At 54.2% G+C, this 27929-nt stretch overlaps 1 protein-coding gene across 1 annotated transcript in view; it reads right to left on the bottom strand.

Annotated features, from left to right (window-relative positions):
- Sned1 (sushi, nidogen and EGF like domains 1) overlaps positions 1–27929 on the bottom strand; it is a 58246-nt gene that overhangs the window by 13727 nt on the left and 16590 nt on the right. Inside the window, 22 exon segments of the mRNA XM_013066898.3 lie at positions 441–553; positions 1713–1896; positions 2786–3082; positions 3412–3525; positions 3976–4089; positions 4311–4424; positions 4928–5041; positions 12069–12242; positions 12469–12582; positions 12709–12825; positions 13039–13155; positions 14739–14855; positions 15392–15505; positions 15712–15813; positions 16035–16160; positions 21683–21796; positions 21887–22000; positions 23607–23720; positions 23950–24075; positions 25755–25917; positions 26330–26470; positions 27050–27337. Coding sequence (XP_012922352.2) covers positions 441–553; positions 1713–1896; positions 2786–3082; positions 3412–3525; positions 3976–4089; positions 4311–4424; positions 4928–5041; positions 12069–12242; positions 12469–12582; positions 12709–12825; positions 13039–13155; positions 14739–14855; positions 15392–15505; positions 15712–15813; positions 16035–16160; positions 21683–21796; positions 21887–22000; positions 23607–23720; positions 23950–24075; positions 25755–25917; positions 26330–26470; positions 27050–27337 — 3091 coding nt within the window.

The raw sequence follows: 27929 nt of genomic DNA, 5'->3' as shown, positions 1-27929 counted from the left end.
TATTGTGGACAGCTGGACAGTCTTGGGATGGCGGGACAGGACAAAGGAGGCTGTACTGGGAGGAGTCCCTGCCACACGGGCCTTCCACTGCTTCCCCGAGGTGCTGTGTCCAAGGGGCACCATTTCCCCATGCGGGAGGTCCTGTACAGACCATTACTCCTCATGGATCCGCCGTGACATCCCTCTCCGTGTACCCGTTCCTGCCCCACATGGTGGGGCAGGTTGTGGGCTGGTGATGCTAGGGAGCTTAGGCAGAGTGAGCCAGCCACACGGTCCCAGGGGCATCCTCAGCCCGGTGTGCTCTCAGCCCCTCCTGGTGGCCAACGGGAAGGGACCGTGGAAGGCCAGGGGTAGGTTCCTGGCACATGGCCACTTGGAGGAGGAGGAGGCCAGAGCACTAGGAGGACGTCATGTGAACATGGGGGCCGCTGCCTACTTACGGGTCCACACGTGCAGCGGTGCCGAGCCCCGGCTCTCGGTGAGCCGCTCTGCTTCCCCCGGCCCACTGAGGGCAGCCACCCACATGGTGTATCTCCTTCCTGGCAGCAGGGCCCTGCAAGAGGGAGGAGGAGGACAGGGATGTGTGGGGCCTGTGGCCAGCTCTGTGACCAGGGCAGGGGGTGTTCTGACGCTGGGGACCAGGCTGCTCCATGAGGCCTGGTGTCTAGTCGAGGGTCAACAAGGCTCTGGTGCTCTGAGGGCAGCCAGAGTGTGGTCAGAGGGGCAAGGCCAGCAAAAGGGCAACAGACAAGATCACTGTACAGGTTTGCATGGCCAGCCTGCAGCTGTGTCTGGGGACAGGGACTTAGGGGGTCCCCACTGCCCTGTGGGTGAGAGAGGCTCCCTGTGCTTGAACTGTCTCCAGACACTGTGGTTCACACTTAAGACCCTCCTGGGGCCTGGAATTTCCATGTGCACCAGCATCGGGTGCTGTGTCACCAGCCCTGAAGTAGCCTGGCTGCAGGGCTGACGGCTCAGGTCCCTGAGGAGGGGCCTGGAGCTCACCCTGTCCCCTCTCTGTGGTGGGTCTTCGTTGTGGGAGCCACTCTGTGTTGAGCGCTCCTGGTGAACCTAGCTGGGGTGTCTTGGGACCACCACAGCTGACATACACGCTCCCGGGGCCCCCCGGAATCTTCTGTAGGCCACCTTAGACCGTTCTCTGGAGGAGGCTAGGACCGTGGTTGTGAACCTACAGCATGCATGTCGCAACTGCTGTTTGTTATCATTAAAAGCTCTAAAAGGTTCGCCATCACGGGGCTAGCGTGTGAATCAAGACAGGGGGCAGCAGGTTCTGGTGGAGACAGTGAAGGAGGAAGTAGGGGCCTCTGCCTCCCAACCGCTGCACTGCAAACATGACTGTTTGGTAACTGGACTCCATCAGAGTCTGTCGGTTTCAGCTCTTCACACAGCAGCCCCTGTGCTGACTCAAGGGGCTCCCGTCAGAGAGCACCTCCTCTCCTTCACTTCACCCTGAGCCCGCGGCACTGTAGGAACCACAGGGAGCTGCTGACCAGAACCCTCCCACCTCTCCTCTCTCCTCCAGCACTGCCCGCTCCGACTTCCTCTCGGGCTGGTGGCCACCACACAGGGTCCATCGTGGGGCCCTGGACGAACCCTAGAGCTGAGGTTGGCTCCCTGGGCCCCAGCCCCATCCAGGTGGGGGCAGCAGGTGCACAGACACAGGGAGCACGAAGCCTGGCGTCTCTGCTTACCCGAACGTGAGCTGGTCCACACTCCTGTCCACGTCGGTGGCCTGGGCCTCAGGAGCCTCTGGGTGGAGGATGGACAAGCGCACCCTGCTGACGGTGGTGTGGTGGATCCTGTGCAGAGCCCAGTGCACCGAGATGGCGTTGGCTGTTACATTGGTGACCTCGAAGTCTTCCACAGGGTGGGGTCCTGGGGACAGCAGGGTGCTCAGCAGATGCTGGTCCTCCTTGCTCCCAGGGGAGGGGCCCCAAGACAAAACAAGGGTCCACAGGGTGCAGGGGTCCCAGAGAAGCACAGGAGAGAGGCACCCTTCAGCCACCCAGCAGGGACTCGGGTGGTGTCCAGGTGCCCCCTCTGGGGGTGGTAGCTGCAGAACAGCCACTATGGGCACTGCTCCAGGGCAGCCAGGGCCCCAGAGCCAGGCCGAGTCTCTGACCCACGTTAGATGTGACAGGGATATGCCAGAGGGGGGCTTTCTGAGCCCAGTTGACCCAGGCACGCCCCTTTCTTTGTGCTGGCTGCTTGGCGTAGCAGTAGACACCTGGGCATGGTTGGACAGTGCTGGCTCAGAGGCTGGAAACAGCAGCGTCCTTGGGGACTACAGGGAAGGGGCACATGTGACTTCAGTTCCTTGTGTGTCTGGTGCTACTGCACAGACACTGGAGAGGACTGGCCCCAGAGCCCAACTGCAGCCTTCAGCCCCAGTGGGTGGGCATGGAGTGTCCCTCTCACACATCTGGTCTCCTGTTGGCGACCCCACTCTGGTGTGCCCAGGGAAGCCCTCAGCTGCTCTGCAGTTTCAGGGGTCCGGGCCCACAGCTCCAGGAGGGTGTCCCAGCAATGGCACTCTTGCTGGAATACTCCCAGAGCTAGGGAAGGCGCCTCCTTTCCCCACCGCCCTCCCTCCACCATGCCTGCCCAGTGCAGAGCCCCCAGCAGCTTCAGTCCCTTTCACTCAGGAAAGCTGCAGGGCCAGCCGCCTGCCACACTGCCCTCCTTCCTGTCCCTGATGTCCTTGCTCGTGCCCCTCCTAGAGCAGTGCCTGCCAGGCCCCTCCCTGAGGGCTGGTGCCACTCACGTGTGTGGGTGAGCAGCGCTGTTGGCCGACTGATGTCATTCTTGTTGTTGGTGTTGCGCTTGACCGAGAAGACAGAGATGTTGTAGGCCCGGCCAGGCACTAGGGCCCGCAGCTGATGCGAGGTGCGGCTCCTATCCACAAAGTCTGTGCGGCGGTAGGAGCCGTCGAAGGAGACATAGGTGACTGCGTAGCCATCCAGCACCTGCCTGGCGGTGGGGCTGTCGGGGGGGTCCCAGGAGATGGAGACCCCGCTCTCTTCCACTCTGTCCACCCTGAGGGCCGTTGGTGGGAGGATCTCTTCAGGGTTCCGGCCAGGACACAAGGGAAGGGCATGGTCAGCTGTCCGCTGGGGAGCCCGGCTCATCAGGTGCCTTCTCTGGTCCCTGGGGTTAGGCAGCCGGGCTGCTGCAGTCAGGGAGCCCTCTCCTGCCCGGGTTCCTTTCCTTCGCCTCCACCAGCCCCCTGGAGGCTCCTGCCTCTGCACCCTGGCTCTGCTGATGCACTGGCCCAGCTGGGTCAGTGTCGCCTGTGCCCTTGCCCTGGGGACTGCTCTTGCGCGGGCCCTGCGGAAGGAGAGTCACGCACCCCGGCTGCCTGTTCCTCACATAGGTGCCTCACCGCCTCACCTGTGCCACAGTCCTTGCCCGTGTAGCCCACTTTGCAGGTGCAGCTGTGGGACCCGTTGCTGGCTAAGCAGTAGCCGCGGCCTCCACAAGGGCTGGAGAAGCAGGGGTCACTCACTGGAGGAGGAGCAGAGAGTGTAGGGTTTCGAGGGGGCCCTTGCCTGGTGGGTGTGGGGATGGTGCCGTGACAGTGCCTGTGCCTGTGCCTGGCCCGGCCTCAGCACATCCTGGGCCCCACCCCAGGGGCTCCTACCCTAGCAGGTGGGCTCCGTGGGGAAGAGGCAGTTCCAGGGCAACTGGAGTGGCACAGGGAACGCTAGATGGGTGGGAGGGATCCACTGCGGGTGAGAGGCCAGGAATGGAGGGGCGGAGAGCACGGGATCCGGGGCTGTGAGGAGCGTGGCCTGTCCCGGGGATGGGGGGCCGTGGCCTGGGCATGCGGGGGCGAGGCAGGCTCCCTGGGGAGGGAGCTCCGTAGGTGAGTGGAGGCACCATCATGGGCCAAGAGGAGCAGGGGAAGGGCCACGGTTCTCAGGCAGCGGCTCTGGGGAGCGCCCACGCCCCTACCTGTCTCACAGTGATAGCCAAAGAAGCCTTCCGGGCAGACACACAGGTAGGCCCCGCCACCATTCTCGCAGTGGCCTCCATGCAGGCAGGGGCTGGAGTCACAAGCGTCTACCTCTGGAGAACAGCCAGAGTTGGCCCGAGCTGGGCAGGGGGTTCTGGGAGAGGGGGGAGGGGACAGCAGAAGAAGGGATAGGACAGCGAGGACAGAGGCTGGAGGGGAGAGGGCAGCTTCCCTCCTCCTGAGGCAGCCACGGCCCTGGGTGCCCCTCTCCCTGGGTGGTTTGTCTGCCTGCAGCCTGGGCTCTGCATGTCCAGACACCCAAGGGGAGCCCTACCTGTCTCACAGTGGACTCCAACGAAGCCTGCGGAGCACTGGCAGATGAAAGCCCCCGGGAGGTCCCTGCAGGAGCTTCCGTTTCTGCAGGGCTGTGCCCGGCACTCATCTGTTTCTGCACAACAAGGCACCTCACTGACTGGACCCAGAGCCCCTGCCCGTCCCAGGGATTCTGTGGCCCCGAGACTTCAGCCTGGGGTCAGTACTCTGGGCCCCAAACTGGCTCCTGCAGCAGGGCCCCATGCCCAGGCTGCTCCTGCACAAATGGACACAGTGCCAAGCCGCCTTCCCCGGTGGCCAGCATCTCTGTCTCAGGGAGCAGGCCACATTCAGCACCAAGGACTGAGGGCAGGTCCAGCAGTCACATGCTGAGCAGGCCTCCCCTCCGCTGGTGGGCAGTACCAGGCCAGCGGTCAGGGCCAAAACCTGCTCACCTCCCTGGCTGGAGGAGGCAGAGATGTTTGCAGATCTCATCAGAGCTGAGAGCAGCCTGAGGGAGCAAGCCGTGGCCGAGCCGGCTGTCCAGACAGTGCTGTCTAGGGGGAAGAGCGGCTGGCAAGGTGGCCACAGCCAGGGGCCCACGTCTTCCGCTGCCACCCTGTGGGCCAGCCCTCTTACCCAGCTCGCAGCGGGCTCCCTCGTACCCTGCACTGCAGAGACAGTGGTACCCCGAGGTGTGGCTCTGGCAGGAGCCCCCATTCAGGCAGGGCTGAGACTGGCATTCGTCCGCTTCTGGGAGAAAGGAGACCCAAGAATAAAGCCACATGGCAGTTGCTAAGACAGGCACAAACGAGGTCTGAGGAGTCTTCTGAGTCCACGCCGTCCCCTTGGCCCTCCGAAAGGCCAGATCCAGGGCTGGACACCTGGGAGGGGAGGGATCAGGCCTGGCCTGTGTCTGTCACCATCCCTTCAGGCTGCTCGGAAGACACTGTGAGGTTTAACGCCTGTGGCCATCAGTGGACAGGCCCAAAGGCTCGGCAGAAATGGCTCGTGTCTGGTCTTGCCATTTCTATAACTAACAGTTGGGTGAAACCAGTACATTTGGGGGCTAATTGGTATTTTTTTTTGGTACCGGGGATTGAACTTAGGACCTTCGACTTGCGAGGGAGGCGGCAGCACTGAGCTAAATCCCCGGTCGGCTAATTAGTAGTTTTAAAAGATTCACCATAGATTTCTTTTAAATCAGGAGTTGTGCTCCTGAGTTTAAAAGTCTAATTTCAATGTCCAGAAAGTAAGTAAATTAATGGTAATGACCTATGAGCATCTGGGACCAAGCCCCCCAGCCCCACCCTGGAGTGTGATTATTAGGTGCTCACCTGCCCCTCCTGGGATACCAACTTCTGTAGTTGTCACTTCTTTGCCTTTTAAAAATTAGTTTTAAATTTTATAAATTGCTTGTACAATATATGGCAGTTTTTGAGTTTTATTAATAGGATACCACAATATATACTCTCTTTCACTTAACACTTACTGCTAAGAGATCTCTATGTTGTTTTGGGTCACAGCACTTCACGATGTTCGCCGCTGTGTAACATTCTGTCATGAGCACTTCCTACTACATCTGTTCTCGTCTGGTGGACACTGTGTTGGTTCTACAGTTCTCTAAACGCTTTCACATCCAGTGTGAGTGTGCAAGCTTTACTTAGCTATACCTAGAAGTGGGACTGCTGGGACTCAGGCTGTGCTGATGGTGACCTGTACAGGAAAACTACTGAATTATTTTCAACCTGCTCATGCCAACTCCCATTCCCATAGCAGTTCGTAAGTGATCCTATGGGCCCATACCCTCGCCCACGTAGGCTGCTTAGATGTTAGAATTTTGCCAACCAAATGTACCGTACTGTACTTTTGACTTGCATGTTCTTTATTACTGATGAAGTAGAGTATTTCTTCTTATTTCCTTGGCTTATGTATGTCTTCTTCTGCCTGTTCATGTTTTGCCTATTTTCCTGTTGGGTTATTTTTTTCTTATTGATTCGTTGGTGTTCATGTGGTTTTATAACCAGTCATATATACACACATATATAATGCTCACCTATACATATATACATATGTATACACACTCCCAGGTTCTAGCTTGTATTTCATTTTCTTCTTTAGGAGTTAGGGATTTAAGTTCCTAATTTTTATACAGCCAGGTTGGTCCATTTATTTCTTTTATAGTTTTTTTTTTTGTGACTTCTCCTACTCAAAAGCTATTTACCTATATTTTCCATAAAACATTATATAGTTTTAAATTTAAGACTTTAATCCATTTGGAATTAATTGCCATGTATGGTGAGTAGCAGATAAATGCATTTTTCCAAGTGCATAACCATTTTGTTGTAGCTATCGTGAATATTTTCTTGTATGCTCTTTTTGAAGTTTCTACTGTGCAACTTTTACGCTCATGTCTATAATTCATCACACATGTTGAAAGTGTATCATCGTTTCTTTGTTGTGCGATTGTTGTGCATAGTACAATGGGTAGAAGTATGACATGGGAATCAAATTCATTCTCATGTTGCCCTGTCTCTTATGACCAGCTGAATCCATTTACTAGCCCATGGCTTCTGGGAGCTCCTTAGAGAGGTCTCTGTGCAGCCTCTATGCAGACAGGTGAGTCATCTTCTGCCTTTCTCTGCCTTCAGGGGCCACACCTTCTGTTCCACACTGTGGCACTGTCGAGGGCCTCTAGGAAGATGCTGGGAGGGATGAGGACAAGGGGCAGCTGGCCTGGTTCCCCATCACAGGGCAAAGGCTTTCGGCACTGCCTTCTGTTAGCTGGGGATCTTCATGGATGCCTTCTATCAGACTGGGGAAAATGCCTCTACCCTTGGTTCATTAAGAGCTTTAAATAATAGTTAAATTTTGTCAAATGCTTTTTTGTGTATCAACTGAGATATCATACAGTTTTCTCTATCTCTCAGTATGGTGAAATAATGTACATCACTTAATTTTCAAATGTTGGGCCAACCTGTGTTCTTGAGATAACTCTCACCTGGTTGTGACTATGTTATCCTTTCTATGCAGTACTGGGTTTGATTTAATAATATTCTGTTAGGATTTTTGTGTCTATAATCATAGTATTAGCTTGTAATTTTAAACTCTGGAATGTCTATGTCTCGCTTGGGTGTCAAAGCAGTACTGTTCACATCAAGTGAGTATAGAAGTGGTCCTTCCTCCTATATTTTCCAAAAGAGCTTATGTAAGGTTGGTATTTTTCTTTTCTTAAATATATGAGGCCTGTAGGCTGCACTGACAGGTATTGATTATCTGCTCTCTGGAAGTCTATAAAATACTGCAATGACCTGTTTCTTGGCAGTTGGGTAGAATTCACCCATAAAACAGGCCGGATATAGTGGCTCACACCTGTAATTCCTGCTGGTACTCCAGAGGCAGGAGAACTCTAAGTTTAAGGCCACCCTGGGAAACTTAATGAGACACTGTCTCAAAACAAAGCAAAAGTAATTTCCAAAGGACTGGTATGTAGTTCAGTGGTAGAGCACTTCTCAAGTATCAAGAGGCCCTGGGTTTAATCCCTAGTATGGGAGAAAAGAAAAGAAAAAAAGATTTAGGCCCACTGTTTCTTTATGGGAGAATGTTTTAATTACTGCTTTAATTGCTTTAAATAGTCATAGGATATGCAGGCATTCTACATTTTCTTGAGTCACTTTTGTTAAGTTATATTTTTCTATGAATATCATGTCCATTTCTGTAAGACTTCAAATTTATTTGCATAGTGTAGCTGATAACATTTCTTTACTATGTTTTTAATTTACTGTTTATGTGGTTACAACACCATTTTAATTGGTAAGGGTTTTTATTTGTGCTCTTTGCTTTTCTTGATCAGTGTTTGTGGGATTTGTCCATTTTATTAGACTTTTCAAAGGCTAATGGCATTATATTCTCTTTGGTATCTTTGGTTTCTGTTTAATTGTGCCTTTTACCTTTATCACTTCTTTTCTTCTACCTTCTTTAGTATCATTTGTTACTCTATTCCTAACTTCTTAAGTAAGAAATTAGTTAATAGGTTTTGAGCCTTCCTTCTTTCTAATGTGGATAGTGAGTCTGTTCTTGTCCCAGGAAACCCTGCTTCTCCTAGACTGCACAAGTTTTGATACACGAACTCTCCACTGTTAATCATTTAAAAATTTTCAGCCTCCATTATTTCTTCTTTGACTCATTAGCTATTTCAAAACATTTTTAAAAACATCTCCAGTCTGCATAAATTAGATTTAAAAATGTGCATTCTTGTCATTACTTACATTTTTTGTGTTCAGAGAACGGTCTAACTCCAGCCTTTAAGTGTGTTGTTCAAATCTTCATCTTGCCAATTTTTTCTTCCTTAACCTGCCACTAATTGAGTTAGGTGGCCAGAATCTCCCAGTGCTCAGTGAATGCCAGTCTTCTGCAGCCACGGGTTTGTTGTGTGGGGGTCAGGACCCCCGCGCGCAGTGCTGGGTGTTGGGTGTCTTCCCTCTTAGTGCTGGTTTTCATGGACAGCCTGGTTTTTTTGATAGTGGTGCTAGTGTTCCAGCTTTCTTTTGTTCACCTGATACTTGTTCTTGACTTTTACTTTTGGTCTTTCTATGTCCTTATGTTTTCGGAGTATCTCTTGTAATGGCATATAGCTTGCTTTGTGTGTAATAAATCTGATGTTTTACCTGGAGAGGTTAGTATATTCGCATTTGTGTTTTTTCTATCGTATTTTTTTTGTTCATTTTTTTTTGAGACAGGGTCTCACTATAGTTCAGGCTGCCCTCAAACTTGCAGCCATCCTCCTGCCTCAGCCTCTCAAGTGCTGGGATTACAGGTTTGCCCTGCCCGCGTAATAATTCTTTTCAGTCTTCATATGTGCCATTTTCCCGATTTCCTTTTCTCCTTTTGGATAGTGATAAGCCTTACCAATATGTAATAACTCTTTCTCTTACTGGATTTGCTTATGATTTAAGTACTCTGTCCAAAAAAATAACTTTTTCTGCTAAGCCTCTGAGACTATGTTTGCATGAGAATACTTATTATCTTCCATATTTGAAGAACAATTTGGATACACATTTTTGGGTCTTAACTTTGTTTATTACAATATTTGTCCTGTTCAGGGTTTGTTGAGCTTCATGGATCTACAGATTGATATATTTCATTTTTAGAAAATGCTCAGTAATTATCTCTTCAAATATTTCTTTTGCCCCTTCTGTTCTGTATTTCTGGGACTCCAGTTTGGGGCTTATTTGCTGTTGTCCCACAGGTAACTGATCTCTATCTTATTTTTAGATTCATTTTTTCATAATTCGTAACTCATCTTAAAATTAATTTTCCTCTCTCACCTGCAGTTGAGATAATTTTATTGTCCTGAGTTCTATGAATTTTTCTGTTGTATCCTTTCTGTTGCTAAACCTGTCGAATTTACTCATTTAGAATATTTTATTTTCCGTTTTAGAATCTCTGTTTTTCCTCCTCATCCTCCTCATCTCCCTTCTCCCCTCCCTTCCCAGTTCTGGGGATCGAACTCGGGGCCTTGCGTGTTCTGGGTGAGTACTCTGTTACTGAGCCACACCCCCAGGTTGGCTTTGTTACTTTTAAAACTCTTCCTTTCTCCTCACATTCTCTAGTATCTTGTCCATTTTCTTTCTCTCTTCCTCCGCTTTCCTTAACACATTTACACTGGCATTTTAAAGATCCTGTCTGCAAATTCCGAAGTTGGGCAGCTGCAGGGAAACCTGTTTCTGTGGACTATTTCTTTTCTAGATCATGTGTCATAATTTCTTGCTTCTCAGACACAGAGTGTACAAGAAGAGTAGTGACTAGAGTAGGATGCTCTTCTCCAGGACACACGTGCTGTCCTCCGCCAGGCAGCTGGCCGTGTGGCTGCTCTGCTGATGTTGCTGGGAACGGACCTGGCTGGGGCTGGGCCACCAGCTTGAGTGCTGGAATGGCATCTGCCTCCAGTGAACTCGGGGTCTCTGCCTTGGGAGACCATGAAACCTGTTTTCTCTCCTGGCCCTTGGGGTCACACTGTACTTGGGGGGCAGAGCGGGGCAATGAGGGTGCTCAGCACTTGGTCTGCACCTCGGCAGTCAGCTGGTGTGTGTGCCCCACAGCATTCAAAGCATGCCTGGATTTCTCTGGGTCCTCAAGGCACCTGCCCTTGCTGGTCTGGGCCCAGGGACGAAAGCACCACCAGCCTTTCTTGCCTAGGAAAGGGCTGCCCGAGCTTCCCGGATGCTCAGCTCTTCAACAGGTTAACAGCTGGGAGTCCTGAGGCCTCATGGGCTTTCCTGGATGTTACAGAGAGAGTGACCATCTCCACCCTAACCCAGGGGTCTCCTCTTATTTAAAAGCACCTTTCTGTCATCTGACAGCAAGGCTGGTGTCAGAAGTCTGATGCCAGTCCCATTCTTGTCCCTTGATGGGTGATCTGTTTTTCCCTCTATGAGTCCACAACATTCTTACATTTTACTACACCATGTTTCCTTTTTCTTCTGTTTGGGGTTCTTGGGGCCCTTCTGACCCATCATTCACCTGTCACTCGGGAGCTGAACTCCAGAGCTGCTCAGAACCTCGTCCTTAGCATCTGCTCTTCTGTTCTCTTCGGCATCTTCGCCTTGGTGAGAGCACAGGTTCCACCTCAGCTCCTCTGTTTCCCTCTTCATTTGTGTCCACTTACAAAGTATGCTTGTTTTTTCAACTATTGTAGTGCTTAATCCTTTTAAGGATTATTTTCTTTTAAAAATATTGATCCTGTTTTGTATGGGCAACACAGTGCTCATTTTTATATGCCTGTCACTTTGTGTGGCAGAATGTAAAGTCTGTGTGATGTGTGACGTGAGACATGCATGTCATTCTCTGCAGCTGTTCCCCTTCTGTGCTTCTGCCTCCAGTGGTGGCTGCTGTCTGGACTTCAGACTACTCCCTGAGGTGGCTGTGCTTCTCGGGGTCCCTGATATATTGCTGGGGTGCCCCTGTCCTCTGAGGGAGCTGGCTTCTTACCTGGCAATGGCTGGGAGAAGCAGCACTCAGAGGGGTGGGCCCCCGACAGCCTGCACAAGTCCTGGGCTTGGAAGGACAGGAGAGGACAGACGCTTCAGGCCAGGTGGTCTTCTCATCCCAGAATCTTGCAGCTTTTACTGGGCAGGGCTGACAGGCGAGTAGGGCTTTGTGGACATTTAGAGACAGCAAAGCACTGTGTGCTCCATTCACCTCTGGATGCTGTCATCCCACCCCTAAGGTTGTTTAAAAATCCTTGTTTTCTAAGCCTGCATGAATGTCACACAGCTTTCCGATGAGCAGAGTGTGCATGCTGTGGCTCACTGTAACATGCCTGCCCTTGTGTTAAGGAACTCCACCTCCAGGGCATTGGGCCAGGCACACCCCACAGCTCTGGTGGGGTCTTGAGGGGGCTCTCGGGAGCAGTGCCCCTCCAGTGCTATGTGCTGGGGTCCTAACCAAGTGCAGATTCTGGTTCCACAGGCCCAGGTGGGAGCAGGAGTAGGAGACAGCCCTTGGCCCAGATCTGCCTGTTTTAGACTCTGCACCTGCGCGACATCATGGCCTCAGTTGCTCCATCTACAGAGTGTTTGGCCCCTGCTCTAGGCTGCTCTAGGGACAGGAACGCCCTGAGTGAGAATGGTCCAGAGTTAGGCTGACATGGTTACCTCATCGCCACAGGATTTCCAGCCTCGATCCACAGAGGGCTCAGCCCTTTGCTCCTCCGTGTGGCTGGGTGACACGTGTGCAGGCAGGCCCTGGCCACCCCACCCCTGAGGGCCCACAGAATCACCGAGGCACTGAGGAGGCTGGCTCCAGACACCCTGTGGCTGGCAGATGCGGAAGTGGCGGGGGGCATTCAGGCTGTAGCCATCATCACACGTGTACAGGGCCACAGAGCCCATGCGAGTCCCATTGAAGCGCATCGAAGCGTGTTTCACCTCCTCAGGCCAGCCGCAGTCCACCTCTGCAAGGGGACAGAAGCCTCTCTGAGCTGTGGGCCTTGCCCAAGCCCTGCCCATTGCTCTGTCTGACCTGCTTGCAGGGCCCGGGGGGCTCAGCTCCTGCTACTGCCCATCTAGGGTAAGTTGCTGGCCACTTCTGAGTCTTCCTCTTCCCACCCCTGCCCTGCCTAGCTCTTAGGGAATCAGGAAGAAAACTTGTGCCCACAGACCATCCCCTGGGTCTCTCACCTGCCTGGCATCGGCGTCCTGTGTACCCTGCTTGGCAGCGACAGGAGAAATCTGTGCCCAGATCCTCACAGGTTCCCCCATTCAAACATGGGCTCCGGAAGCAGGGGGATGGGACTGCAGAAATGCAAGCATCCCCGTCACCGTGGGGTGTCCTGCTTCCTGCCCCGGCAGGGCTGGGCCAGCTCTGCCCAAGTGGACTGTCTCACACGTGCAGAGGAGTGTCCCTGGTGCCCCTCTTACCTCTCTCGCAGTGCCGTCCAGAGAAGCCTGGGGGACAGTCACACTTGTATTTGCCAATGTAGTGGAAGCAGGTGCCGCCGTTGTGACAGGGGCCAGAGGCGCAGGAGTCTGGCTTCCCTGGAAGCAAAAGATACCCAGCAGGGTCAGGTACCACAGTCTGCTACCCCTCCCCGGTTCCCCAGCGCCCCGGCTGGGGCCTCATGAGCGTGCTCCTGAGAAGGAGATGCACGGTGGTCAGGCTGCCGGTCAGGGCTTGGCTCCCTCCCGACACTACCCAGCCGGCTCAGCCCCGCTCAGGCCTTGCCAGTCCCCTCCACCCTGGGGCCTCACCGATCTCACAACGCCTCCCAGTGAAGCGGTAGGGGCAGCTGCAGTGGTACTCGCCACCTGCCTCCTTGCAGGTGCCCCCGTTCCGGCAGGGCCCTGAGCTGCACAGGTGTGGCCGGGCTGTGTGGAAGGACAGAGAGGTGTGAGTGAACCCTGGCCAGCCTGCTGGGTGCACAGAGGCCTTGTCACCCGGCTTGTGTCTTCTCAGACCCCTGGCATTGGGCAGGCCCAGCAGGTCAGGCCTGCTTCTCACTGAGCCCCAAGGCCCAGTGCAGCAGGGGCCACCCCAGAAGGCACATGCAATGGGGGGACTGCAGACCCTCACTCAGCCCCTGGGTTGCTCTTCTCTGCCCCAGACTCCGAGCAGAGCTGGCTGTCCTGGGGGAGAACTGCACACGTGCTCCTCCTTCCTGCCATGGTGCCTGGCATTTGACCACAGGGTTCTGAGCAGCAGCTGACATCAGCATCCACAGCAGTCAGCGCAGGCTTCATGTTTCCTGCCCCTGTGCTGGCATGGGCGCACCTTCTCTGGGTCCCAGCATTTCCTGTGCCCTAAGGAGCTCAGTGCTGTGAGGCAGCCTTAAAATGTACACTTAAAATGTACACTTGATCATAGCCAAAAGGCCAAGAAGCGATAACTTACTTAAAATGTAAACCCTGTGGCATTGACTACATCAGACACATCTGTCTGCCCTTGACAAATCAACTTTTCGGGCCAGTGAGGTCAGAGTCCTGGGACTCCTCCTTGCTCTGGGAGGAAGGTGCAGCAGAAGGAGGCCTGCTTCTCCCCACACCTCGCTCACCCTTCTCCCTTCCCATTCCCAGGGGCCTCACAGGCTGCATGTCTAAGCTCCGCTGCCCCACCTCAAGAGCAGCCTCCTGTGGCCCCTCTGTCCTCTGGGCTCAGAAGTGTCCACACTGTCTGTGGTGGTTCCAAGAACCTTCGGAACCCTTCTCCTCTACTGGGGCTCTTGGCCTTTGTTGAGAGGTGCCGTGGGCAGGCTCCTAGGTGAGGCTGCGGCAGTTCTGGCTTCCAGGCAAGCTGGGGCTGTGGTATCAGCAAAGAGTCCTGAGCCGGGAGCACAGGCCTCAGGTTTGCTCAGCAAGTCTTCCAGCCACCTGGGAGCCGGTCCTGGGGTGCCTATGCCAGGGCGGTACGCCTGTCTGCCATGTACTCGCCGAAGAATACATTCTGAGTGGTCAAGTGTGGTGACACGTCTACGTTCTCCACGTTGAATTAGATTTAACAAAACCCTAATGGAGTCAGGGTTTTTTTGGGTTTTTTTGGTACCGGGGATCGAACTTGGATCCTTGCACTTGCAAGGCAGGCATTGGAACCACTGAGCTAAATCCCCGGCCCTGGAGTCAGTTTTTAAAAAATAAATTCCATACCATGATTCTAAAATCTATTTGGGAAAACGCTGAGCCCAAAATGAACCCCGTTGTAAGGAATGCAGATCAGAATAGGGAAAGAAAACAACGGTCAAGTCCGTGCGGCTCTGCCCCAGTGTGTGGACGAGAACACAGCAGCAAGGCGAAGGGTCAAATAAAAACCGGAGAGGGAGGGCCCTGCGCCTGAGCGGAGCCGGCCTACGAGGGCGGGCGCTCTCCAGGGTGCTGACGCAGGGTCTGCCCTCCTGGCTCAGGAGCTCCCCTGGCCCTGCACCCCACCTCCACCCCGCAGGCGTGCCTTTCCCGCACACCTTTCTCGCAGTGCCTGCCCTGGAACCCGCGCGGGCACTCGCACGTGTAGGAGTCGTCGTGGGCGTCACAGGAGCCTCCGTTGAAGCAAGGGTCCGAGTCGCAGGGTGATGGCAGGGCTGGGGGCAGAGGGTGGTTCTGAAGCATGTACCCTCCAGGGTCAACCAGACAGCCATCTGCGACCCGCCACTGAAAACACACTCCCAGGGCATCTGGATTCTTCACAAGGGCTCTCAGGCCCCTCCGCGGAGTATCTTTCTCCTGATTTTAGCAGAAAGCACCACTGATCTGCGACATGTGAATGTCTTCTTACCACTGTCCGCGTGGATCTGTATCACACATCACATATGTGGTCATCTTTACACTAACATACGCAGTAGCAGAGGTGATTACAATAACTGTGAATGCACTAATTATTGAATAGTCTGGGCTTTGGGCTGAGGGAAGAGGGACATGGTGCTGGTGGCTGGGTCAAAGTGCTGTCCGACGTGGGACTCCTAGACATCCCTCCTACCTTATGAGTGGGTCGTGGGCAGAGGCCTGCACCTCCACCTGCAGATTCTCTGGAGTGACCAGGGTGCCTGCCTCACTCCCCTTCTCTGCCAGACACTCCCCCACCCCGCCCCGTGAGCAGCAGGGGTCCCCAGCCACTCACAGTGGCTGATGTTGTGATCCGTGTGGCAGACGCACAGGTAGCTCCCACCGTACTCCATGCAGTAGCCCCCATCTGGGCACTGGGTGTTCATGTTGCAAGGCGTGGCTGTGACCCCTGTGGAGAGAAGGGGAAGCCCTCCCTTGTCCCCTGCTCCTCTTGTGTCCTGACGGGGGGGTGACCCCACCAGGGTGACTGGGGGACTCCAGGGGCCACTGCCCACATGGGGGTGGGGGTCAAGGGTCTGAACCATTCATACCCTGGTTATGGGGACACTCAGGGACAGGACAGGACGAGTGCCCACCCCCCAGCCTCAGACCTACCAAATTCACAGAGGAGCCCGAAGAAGCCCGGGGGGCACTGGCAGAGGGTAGAGTTGGCACCCAGGCACCTGCCTCCATTGCGGCACTCACAGTCGTGGGTTCCTGCCATGGAGTGGAGGAGATGTCCTGTGGGGTCCAGGAAGACCCCATCCTGGCCGCCCTCCCTTAAGAGTGACAGTGCACACACACTCAACACTCCGAACACTTTCTCTGGTGGGTTTCCTGCATGCACGACCCACGGGGGACCCCCCCGGTTCTGCTGCCACACACAGGCCCCGGGTCTCCCACCCCACCCTGCATGCCGCCTGGCAGTCCCGACGCACTCTCCCTGCAGTCCAGCCCCATGAAGCCTTCTGGGCACTCGCACACGAAGCCCTGATCTGCATCCACACATGTGCCCCCGTTCTGGCAAGGGGCCGAGAGGCAGGCATCGGGCACTGGGGGGCTTCCTGCAAGAAAGAGAGTGGTCGCCAGTGGGGAGAATTTGAACCTGGGCGAGGAGGAGGGGCTGCCCAGTTCCCCCAACAGCTGCTGCGTCTCCACCTCAGTTCTCAATGCCCAGTGGACAGCAAGGGAGAAGTTTTCCTGCAAGTTGATTTGTAGCTGCTCCGACCCTTGAGGGTCAGCTCCTAGGCTCCTTGCTTGGAAAGAACGAGCAGTCGTGGAGGCCACTAAACGCTGCGGCCCCCAGACATTCCTACTGGCGAAACACTCAGGGGGTTCCAGGCACCTTTCTATGGATGGCTGCTTTTACTTTGCTGTGGTCAGAAAACACAGTCTTCTTCAATTGCTGAGCCTCATTGATTTTTAAAAATAAATTTTATTTTATCCCATCCTCCCCTCCTTATATATAAAAGCTTTGGGGCCGGGGATTTAGCTCAGTGGTTTTGCTGCCTGCCTCGAAAGCACAAGGACCCGAGTTAGATCTTGGGTACCAAAAAAAAAAAAGTACACAAAAGCTTTGTTTCCTTTTTTCCTTCTGTTTTCACTTTTTTCTCGTCCCTTCCTTCCTTTCTCCTGCCTGTTCCCCTTCCCATCTGAACACCTTCTTCCCATCTCCCAACATCCATTATACCTCTCAGTCCTCATTTCCACTGTAGGTTTCTCACACCCGACAATCAATGTGGTATTTAAACGTGTGTGTCCGACTTATTTCACTTAAGAGTATGGTGTCAAGGTCCATCCATTTAGCTATAAATGTCTGAAGCTCATCCTTCTTTATGGCAGAGTAGTACTCTCTTGTATAAAAAAAAACCCCACGTCATCTTTTTGTTTTTTTTTTTTTTGGTATTGGGGATCAAACTTGGGATCCTGCACTTCCCAGGCAGGCAGTGGCAACACTGAGCTAAATCCCTGGCCCCAAACCATGTCTTCTTTATTCACTAATCAGTTGATGGGCATTTGAGCTGTTTCCAAGATTTAGCTATTACAAACTGTTGAGCCTCATTGATTGTGCTGCTTGGGATTGAACCCAAGATCTTCACACTGAGCTACATCCCTAGCTCTTTTATAATATTTTATTATGAGACAGGGTCTCATTAAATTGCCCAGACTGGGCTCCAACTTGAGATTCTCTGCCTCAGCCTCTCAGTGCTGTCTCGTTTTATGGTTTACAGTATGGCCTATCATTGTGATACTCTGTGAGCACTTGAATGTTTAGACTCTTTAAATGTCTGTTAGCCCAAGTTTAAGTGCAAGCCTTATTGATTTCCTGTTTGTGTTCTATGAATTACTGCAGTCTCCACCTGTGAGTACAGATGTATCTGTTTCTCCTTGCAGTCTGCCAGCGTTTACCCCACCTATTTTAATACATGTTACCAGGTATTAGGGGGGACAAGTGTATTTAGAATATGTCCTGATGAACTGACCTCTTGATAGTATAAGAGTTTCCTCTTCTTTCCTGCTAGTGCTCCTTACTCTAGAGTTCAAGTTATCTGATATTAAAGTAGCCACTCCAGCCTTCTCTTGATTAGTGTTTGCCAGCGTTTCTCATTGAAAAAAATTTTCATGCAGATTAGAATGCAGTATAACTGACTTGACTTCGGTGCACACAGTCATGACTTAGCACATGGACAGGTACGTGGAACCCCAGCCACAGCCATCTCATGACCCCAGAGTCTCCCACTTCTCCTTTCTTCATCATCTCAGACCCCTGCCACCCCTGAGGCCCTGAACTACTGGCCTGCTCACCACCATGGTGCTGCCTTTGTTTTTGTTTTGTTTCTGAGACAGTCTTGCTATGTAGTTCAGACTGGGGAACTCACTGTGTAGCCCAGGCTGGCCTTGAACTCACAGCAATCCTCCTGCCTCAGCCTCCCAAGTTCTGGGATTACAAATGTGCGCCACCTCATCCAGCCCATGGTGTTGCCTTTTCAAAGATGCCCTGTAAGTGGAACCGCACTGTGAGGGTTTGATCTCACAGCTCCCAAAGGCTCCTGTGTTGAAAGCCTGGCCCTCAGCTGATGGTGTCATTAGAGGTGTTGGAAACTTAGGAGTGGGGCTAGTGGGAGAAGGTGGTCACTGGGATGCGCCCTTGAAGGGTACACTGGGTGTGGCCTCTTCCTTCTCTTTCTCTTTGCTCCCTGGCTTCCAGGAGGTAAGGAACTATCCTCTACCACATCTCCCACCATGATGATCTAGCTTGCCATGGCCCAAAGACCACAGGGCCAAGTGACCATGGACTGAGAGCCAAAACAAGCCTTCTTCCTTGTAAGCTGATCTTCTCAGGCATTCTGCCACTGTGCTGGAAAGCCAGGTAACAACATGCGGAGTGTAATCTTCGGAGAGCAACGGCTTTCAAACAGCACAGTGCCTCTGAGATCCAGCTGAGCTGTGCACAGCAATACTTAGTCTAACTTCAGTTTCTCTCTGATCTCGCCAGTCTGTGCAGAGGGCCCTTTGGCAGTAACACGTGGTCTCCATCACGGTAGCTTTATAGCAGACCTTAACACCCAGCAGTGCGATTTCACAACACTGACTCTCAAAATTGTTTTGTTATTCAAAGTCCTTTTCCTTTTCACATCAATTTTAGAATCAGCTTGTCTGTGTCTGCAAACAAAATCCTGCTGATATTTTGGTTGAAATCAGTTTAAATCCATTAATCAATTTAGGGAGGACTGACATATTTACTATGTTGGGTCTTCTTTTCCATGAATATGGTATGTCTATCCATTTACTTAGATCTTTGGTTTCTTCATTAATATTTTCTAGTTTTCAGCATGTAAATTCTGTACATGTTTTATTAAATTCATATCTAGATCTTCTACTTTTGGGAGTATTACTGTCTTTAAAATAAAATCTTGGATCAGATTATACATGCCCAGCTGGGGCAGCTCGAGAGTTCATAAATAACTTTCTGGAGTTGCTCTCCCAAGACCACCCTCTCTACAATCTCCAGGAGCTCTCTGGGGCTCCCCTTTCTGGTCCTCTGGCAAGAAATCTGGGGCTTCAATTGCCTTTTCCTGCCACTTGCTCCTGGTGGCTGCACTCATGGCTGCACCAAGCAGGAGGAGGATGGAGAGTTTGCCCCCCTGGAAACCACAGTGCCCCCAACTGGAGAGGAAGGGGCCTGCCTCCCACTGATGGTCCTTCTTCTTGAGCCTGGCTGGGACCTGGCTATGACCCTCTCCTGACCTCTGTCTGCTGTGGTTCACTTCTGGTCTCAGAGGGCTCTGAGTCCAGGCTGAGGGGATACCAGAGCAAAAAATGATAAACTCGCCACCTGCCTGGTGGTTCAAGGTACATCTTCCCCCACTTGCTTCTATTTACTTTTCAGAGTCCACACCTCTGCCCAGGCCTTGCAGCGACATCCAGTGGAGAGAGGCTGGAATGTGCGTTCTCTGCCTTTCCAGAAACCCGGCCACTGCTTTACAATGACCCAACCTTTGTGTGTGCAGAAGGTTTCTTTTGACTCTGCCTTTTGACCAGTGTGCTTAACCCTTCACATTTTAATGTGCTGCAGATGTGAACATCATTTTGATGTTCCTTTTATTTGTCCTACTTCTTTGTTTCTTTTGTATTCTTTTCTTGCCTCTGGATTGTATATTTTTAGGAGTCCATTCTACCTAGACAATTGGTTTATTGGATATAACTTTATTTTTAAAAAATTGTTGCCGTATGGCTTACAGTGTTTATCTTTTACTTACACCACTTCAAACAATATTACACCACTTTCTATGAGAACTTTACAACATTAGACTTTGATTTCTTCCTATCTTTTATGCCAGAGGTTGATAAACTATGGCCCATAGACTGAATCTCGGCTGCCATCCGTCTTTAACAATAAAGTTTTGTTGGTACACAGCCACAGACTTTATTTGTGTACTCTCCACAGCTAGCTGCTCTCACACTGCAACTGCAGAGCTGGGCAGCTGTGTGGCTTGCAAGGCCCAAAGTATTTATCTGGCCCATTACAGAAAAAAATATCATGTGTTTTATTTCTATATATTCTATCCTTTATTTTTAGAATAAAAATGATTTTTTTGTTTGTTTGCTTTGGGTTTTGCTTTTTTTTTTTGGTACTGGGGATCGAACTCGGATCCTTGCACTTGCGCAGCAGGCAGTGAAACCACTGAGCTAAATACCCGGCCCTTAAAAATGATTTTAAATGTATCTTTAAAGAGTTCTTTAAAGAAAAAGTCTCTTATCCATATTTGGTAATTTCTAACACTTCATTCATTGATTAGATCCATATTTGTAATATTTTTATTCTGTCTAAAGAATTTTCTTTATCATTTTTTACAACACAAGTATGCTGATACTCTTGGTTTTTGTGGAAAAAAACCCTTTCACTTTAATTTCTGTTTGTCTTTTTGGTACTGGGGATTGAACTTGGGACCTTGCGCTTGCACGGCAGGCGGTGGAACTACTGAGCTAAATCCCTGGCCCCCCTTGTATTTGTTTTTGAAGAGAGTCTCCCTATGGTGCCTGGGATGCCCTTGAACTCCTGGGATCAAGTGTTTCTCCTGCCTCAGCCTCTGGAGTAGCTGGGAATATAGGCATGTCCCCCTGCACCTGGCTTGTTCTATTTTTATTATTGTTATTCATTTCTACTTGGATTGCTATCCTATGCAAAACGTGATTTTTTTTTTTTTTTTTTGTACCGGGGATTGAACTTGGGACCTTGCATTTGCAAGGCAGGCGGCAGAATCACTGAGCTAAATCCCCGGCCCTGCAAAACATGATTTTATGCAAAAATCTTTGGAAAGCACTTATCTGTTGTTTTTTTTTCCGGTACTGGGAATCAAACTCAGGACCTTGTGCTTGCCAGGCAGGCACAGCACCACTGAGCTACATCCCCAGCCCAGCACTCATCTGTTTTTGATCAGTATTCGGTGAAGTATGTGGTTTTTAACCACCTTGGGAGAAGCAGAGCCTGGAGCCCCACCCTCTGCAGGCGGCCTCCCGCTGACAGGCCAGAGAAGGCACGGCCCACAGGTGGCCGATCTGCAGCCCAGAATTGTCCTCCTTGGTTTATGACACAGAATGGATGGGAACAGCTTATTTCCAGCACCGAGGCAGCAGAGCCTGGGAGCTCACCGATGCAGGTGTGGCCTGGCCCTTGGTGTTGGCCAGATGCTAAAGGGATTTGGCTGTGTTTTTTCACACTTTGCTTTTCTGACCTCCAGCTGGCTTTCACTGATCAAGAAGTCCTAACCAGCATTTAAAACAAAATGAAGCAGAACAGGAAGAGAGAGGCTTGTCACACATAGTAAAAGGCAGTTTTTTTCTGATTTCCATTCTTTCCCCTGCACAGGGAGTAGGGAGACCTTAAAAGCCAGCAGTCTCAGAGCTAAAGGGGCCCTGGGAATTCTGTCCCTTCTCCCTGCACATCAGAGGTGGAAACCCGGGCCCACCAAGGAGAGACCCTGGCTCAGCCACCACAAACAGCTGGGCGGGGCAGCAGCGTCAGGTGGAAGGGGTGTGGCTGTGCCCCAGCATGGTCACCGCGGGCCGAGGTTTGTGGCACTACCTGAGTCACAGCGGGGTCCCTCGAAGGGCTCCACACACACGCAGCTGTAGCTCCCCACCAGGTCCACACAGGCGCCTCCGTTTAGGCACGGGCCAGAGCCGCACTCGTCCACGTCTGGGGCGGCAGAGGCAGGGGCTGGGTGGGAGCCAGGCTCTGATCCCTGTGCCCTGCTCCCCAGCGACAGTCCTGAGGGTGGCTACTCACCTGTCTCGCAGGTGGTCCCTGTGTACCCGGCCGGACACACACACACTGCAGAGCCGCTCTCGGCCTGGCACTGGCCGCCGTTTTGACACTGTTTGTCTTCGCATGGGGACTGGGCTGCAAGTGAGGAGGAGTGGACAGGACACTGCACTCCCAGCTGTGGCTGTCCGGTGGCAGAGGCCCTGGATACACCCACCCAGGCCTATCTGGGTTTACTGCACAGGTGAAATTTGCTGTCTCTAGGGTGGCAGATGGGGAGGGGAGCATCTGAATTGGGTCTAATTCCTCCAAACCAGTGTAGGGGAGGGGGTGGGGTGGCTGGAATGCAGTCCTTGGCCCGTGAGGGTGGTTTGGGGATGCAGAACAGACCTGGAACCAGGCCCCTGCTCCAGGCCAAGCATCCTGGTGGGTCTTCTGGAAGGCAGAGTGACCCCAACAACATGTGGTTCCTGCCTGCTCCATGGCCATCCTCGGGGCCGCTCCCCCAGGCCCTGTGCCCTCCCTGGCCAGCAACGCACAGGAAGCGCCTGCTGAGAGGGAGGGTGCGGACCCGAAGGCCTCCCTGAGCTTCTCTGCCACGGCTCTTGCACCATGGATACTTTATCCCCACAGGCTCATGGAGAACTCTGAGTAACGGCAGGGCCAGCCTCTGCCTGGAGAAAACCTCTCCGGAATGTGTTTCATTCTCTGACCCTTTCCCGCGCTGGCTGAGGGGTCACCAAATCAACTGATGCTGTGATCTTTAAACACTACAAATGAGCCCTGCTAGATGGACATTCTGCTTTCCCCTGTGCACCTTGAAATCATGTTCCCGTCCTGTTGCTTCTGCACAGTTTCATCTTCGTGCACTTCCATGTGTAGACCTTTACTGTCATTCAACTGTAGTTCTCACCAATAAAGGTGTGTGTCTGCGCTGAAGTGAAAGACTGAGCTCCTTATGGCCCTGAGGCTCCCACAGAAATTGTTTTTCTAGACTGAGATGTTGAGATGGCTGCTACTCGAACACACTTGATCTACACAGTCTATTGCTGTATACATTTTTTGTTTTTGTTTTTTGGTACCGGGGATCGAACTCGGGACCTTGCGCTTGCAAGGCAGGTGCCGGAACCACTGAGCTACATCCCCGGCCACTGTACACATTTTTAATGAAGTGATTGTTAGACGTTGGTCAGTGTGCTCAGGATGCATGTCTGGCCATGCTCGGGAGTGGCAGTCACAGGGACAAGGTGCCCTTGGCCCAGCTCCCTGAGTGGCACCCCCGGTGAGGCCCAGGCTGAGGGGCTGAAGGGCAGGTAAACAGGTGCTGTGCCTCATGGCAGCTGCTTCAGAGGAGGTGGGCTCTGACGCCACAGGGCCAGCAGCATTTTGGGAGTGCAGTGATGACGGAAGAACCCAGCCCACACCCAGGTGAGGAGAGCAGGGGTGTGGGGCACAACACCCTGTCCTTGGAGCAGCTGGGCAGGGAATGGCGGGAGCATGTCCAGATGTGCTTATGCCCATCCACCCTCAGCTGGCCCTCCAGTGCCAGAGCCCGCTGCTGCCTTCCCCTGGTCTCTCATCCCGGGACCCAGCCACTAACCACCCCATGCTGGCTGCAGGTTGCTCCCCTGCCCACACGAGTGGGGTCTTCCCTCTGGCACTGCCTCTCCCACCCCACCCACGGGCCTCTCTGGGCTCCCACATCTGTGTCCACAGGCCCATGGGGCTGGTGGGCTTCTCCTACCTGACCCACAGGTGGGGCCCCCGAAGCCGGTCGGGCACTGGCAGCTGAAGCTGTTGACCCCGTGTGTGCAGGTCCCGCCGTTCTGACACGGGTGTGAAGCGCACTCATTCACGTCTGAAACACAGGCAGGCCAGGGCCTCGGCAGAGGACACAGGGACAGATGGGTGCCAGGGCAGCAGCACTTACCCTCCCTGCTCACTTCCATGGGGCAGCTGCACATCACGGGGCCTGGCACCCTTCATGGGGCCGTGGGCCACCATCTGTACCCACAGTTCCTCCTGAGCCCAGTGTGGCCAGGGGGCCCTTCTGTGGGGGTCCTGTCCCCACCCGGCCAGGGACTCACCCCGCTGGCACCTCCGCCCCGTGAAGCCTGCGAGGCAGGAGCAGGTGTAGGAGGGGTTGCCGGTGACACAGTCATCAATGCACTTGCCGCCGTTGAGGCACGGGCGCAGGGCCAGGCACGCTGAGGCTGTGGGCACAGGAAGGAGCTCGAGCCTCACACGCTGCCTCCAGGGTGGAGGCAGCAGAGCCACTCACTGTGGCTGCATCTCCTTTCCCTCCCAAGCCCAAAGGGTCAACCTGCAGTCCCCCTCAGGGCAGCGTGGTCATGGAGTCACTGCAGAGGTCTACGGAGGGGAGCCCAGCGTGGCTGGTGGGCGCTGCCCATATGGGTGAGCCTGAGCGCCACTCTGGCTTCCCGTGGAGCAGACATCCCAGAATCACTACACCCATGGCCGCTGCTTATCCCTCCCATCCTTCCCAGCTTGGCCATGGACCCTTCTAGAAGCTCAGCCTGCTCGGCCACCCTGCCTGGTCTCCTGTATGGAAACAGGAGGGTGGCACTCAGCTACCAAAGCTGGGCTTTCTCATGGCATCGCTGCCACCAGGGAGGGCTCCTGTGCTCCCTGTGTCCTGCAGGACAGGCAGCCCCAGCGCTCGGTTCCTGGACACCAGTCCCCGGAGCAGCAAGGCTGCTGAGGGGGAACTCCTACGCACAGACTGGCCGAGTGTTCTGAGCACTTGGACGGCTGGTCCTGGGAGTGCCCTGGGGACACTCCTGAGGGCAGGCTGCAGTGTCTCCTGGAACAGCTTCTACTCCTCTCTTTCTGCTCGCTTAGCTGTGTTGGGCCTGCTCTCCGGGCCTGTGGCTTGGCCACTGCAAGAGCCATGTTCTCTGGGGCTGGCCTGCAGGCGGGACCTCACTCTCAGGCATGCACCCAGCATCCTTCCCGGGGGCCCTGCTCATGTCACCTCAGAAGCCTCCCTGAGAGCCTGCATGGGTGGGTGTGGCCCAGCAGGGGCTGTGTCCCTGTGCCAGACCCCGTGGGCACTGGGAACAAGCCCTCCACTTTGGGCTGGGGTCCCAGGCTGTCCATGCCTGCACTCCACCCCTCAGCCACATACCCCACGACTGGCCACCGGTGGGTGCCCTGAACTCACTTCCCCATGAAGCCTCAGTAGAAGTAGCCTGAGCCACCACCACTCAGCACCACCTAGGCCCAGGCCAGGTGGCCAAGCAGGCGCCCGGCTGCAGGTGGTTTGTGGCTCTGCACTCATTAGGTGCCTGGATCAGTACTTCCTGCCCTTTGAGCTCAGACTCAGGCTGGGGGTGATTCATGCCCAAGTGTGTGGGCAGCCTGGGGCTCCCCAGGCCTCTCTCTGTGGTAGCAGACACAGGCCATAGCACTGAAGTGAGTGCTCCTGCTGGGCGTATGCATCCTCCTCGGCCTCCATGATGCCCACACCCTGCAGCTGGTCTGGGTGTCCCCAGGGCTGTTTGCTGTTTGCAGCTGGGTCCCTGTAGCCCAGACTGGGTCAGCCTGGTGGGGAGTAGCCCTCTCAGGTGCCTGGGTGGTCTCTGGATACCCCGAGGGCCTGGTTAGCACTGGGGTCCAGCTTACTGCAGGTGATGCCAGGCCATCTGCAAGCCACAAGCCCAGTGTCCGAGACCCAGAGGCTGGCCTGGGGGTGGGCAGAGGTGAAGCACTCTTCCCTCCTCTGAGCACACAGAGCTGTGCACACCAAGGCGCCATGGCCCTGCAGGTGCTCGGAGGCCTCCCTGAGGGCCTCTCCCAGGCCCGGCTTGGCCCCACCCCTTCCCACCCTGGGTCTCGCCCTTCCCACGGAGCCTTGCACCCGTCCTCTTACTTGTATGGCCGCAGCCCCCCACGCGCACCTGGGCATCATCGATTCTGAACGCCCAGCGCCCGGGCACGCCCACATTGGTGGTGGCCTCCAGCTCGGCCATGTCTGCTGTGCGTGAGCCTGGGATGTTGAAGTAACGCCGCCCATCACCCGCGTTGAAGCCTGCCTGGGGTGGGGAAGGCAGGGTGGGGGTCTCCTCATGGCTCCAGAACCTTGGGTCCCCAGACGGCCTTGTCAGAGGGGCCCTGCAGATGTTGGGGTGCCCAGACAGGTCCTGACTAGCCCTCCCCAGGCTCTGGGCCTCCCTCAAGCCCAGAGGCAGAAGCGACCCAGGAAAGCAGCGGGTGGCATGAAGTGAGGGCCCCTACCCCATCTGCAGCTGTTGCCAGCCTGGGGCCTGGGCAGGGGTCAGGCCAGCAGGTAGCTGCCATTAGGCCTGTGGATGCTGTGTGGTCCAGGGAGTAGGAAACCTGAGGGTATCTCACGATATCCTCTGTGCGGAGTCAGGAGGCTCTGCCTAAGGTGACCCCCGCCTTGGGACAGACCTGGCAGTGGGGAGCAGGGCTCCAGAAGCCTACCTGGGCCGCGATGCCCCCCAGGCCGGTGCTGTCACCCCCACTGCTGGCATGCATGCCCGTGGTCCAGGTGATAGACTCGTAGTTGAAGATGGTGAAGGAGGCCTTGCCGTTGGTGATGAGTATGGTCTGGAATGTGTTGACCTGCCCAGGAGAGAAGGCTGGTGGGGCTGCCTTGGTGCCCAGCACCTGGGCCTGTCTCCCTTGCTGGCCAGTCAGCCAGGCAGGACCTCTGCCCGCTTGCTCTGACCAGGCTGTCCCAGTGTCCAGCACAGTGCCCGCTGCCCAGAGGGTCCCTTCGGAAGTGTCCACTGAAAGTGAGCAGATGCTCTGCGTGGGCTGCCTGCACCCGTCCTCCACCTGGGAGTTGGCATCAGCCTGGGTGGGTGTCGCCCACTACACCTAGGCTGGGCATCAAGGGAGTCAACCCACTGTGCCCACCAGGCTGGACAATACTCTGGCTCCCACATGAGCGTGCCTGCCGCCTGGCATCAGCCAGGAGAGAGCACTGGGAGGCAGCAGAGCCCCTCCCACACCGTGCTGTCCCAGGGACCCTGTGGACCCCATCTCCCCAGGTGTGCGCCACCACTGTGGGCATCTGGGTTTCACCACAGCTGGAGAGTGAGCCGTGAGACTGATCTCAGCCAGGTGAGGGGCAGGTCCCCAGGCCTCTCCCTCTCAGAGCCAGACCCCCTCCCTGCCAGGACCAGCAGCTGCACTCACTGGGGAGGAGGTGCTGCCGCCAAAGAAGGTCACGCGGTACCACGTGGCAATGAAAACCCAAGTGGCTGAGAAGTCCAGGAGCTCAGGGAAGTAGCGCCTGACATCCTCGGTGGCTCTGTGCAGAGTGGCAGGGTCTGTGGCCTCCCGGTAGTACACGTCACCGGCACGCCGGTTGTCCACGTCTGCCCAGAAGGCTGCCACCACGCAGCGGTCCTTGGCGATGGGGAAGGCCACGGGTGTGAACTGAGAAACCTCCTTCAGGAAGGAGATGATCCCGTTATTGTTCACCTGTGGGCAGGAAGCCAGAGGCAGCTGGGCTGGGCGCTGTGGACGGCCTTGCCTGAAGCACACAGTCCAGGCCCGACTCTGCCACTCCCGGGCTGTGCTTCCCAGAGGCACAGCCATGCCTGGTTTTCTTACTTGTGATGCTTGGCTAATACAAGCTGCCATGGTCTGAACCACCGTCTCCCCCAAATTCATGTTTGAAGTCCTCACCCCCAAGGCGATGGTGTTAGGTGGCTTTTAGGTCATAAGGGTGGGTTCTCATGAATGGGTCTGTGCCCTTGTAGAAGAGCCCAGAGAGCTGACTTCTGTGTGTGACAACACCATCACAAGACCCATCTAAGAGCCGAGAAGCAGGTCTCCCTGGTCATTGACTCCGGCGGTGCCTTGATCTTGGGCTTCCTGTCTCCAGAACTGTGAGAAACAAACCCTGTTGTTCATAAGTTGCCCAGTCTAAAGCATTTTGTTACAGGACCTTGAGTGGACCAAGACAGCAGCCCTGAATCACTGCGTGCTGGGCGGTGGAGCATGGGCTCGTGGTCACAGCATAGACTCCAGGTTATTTGTATCTGCTACTGGGGAGAGGGGTCAGAACTGG

This window comes from Heterocephalus glaber, unplaced genomic scaffold (assembly GCF_053883595.1).
Source record: "Heterocephalus glaber isolate CG9 unplaced genomic scaffold, H.glaber_assembly_v1.0 deba00001226, whole genome shotgun sequence".
Lineage (NCBI taxonomy): Eukaryota > Metazoa > Chordata > Mammalia > Rodentia > Bathyergidae > Heterocephalus > Heterocephalus glaber.
This window is presented reverse-complemented; position numbering and strand designations above follow the sequence as displayed.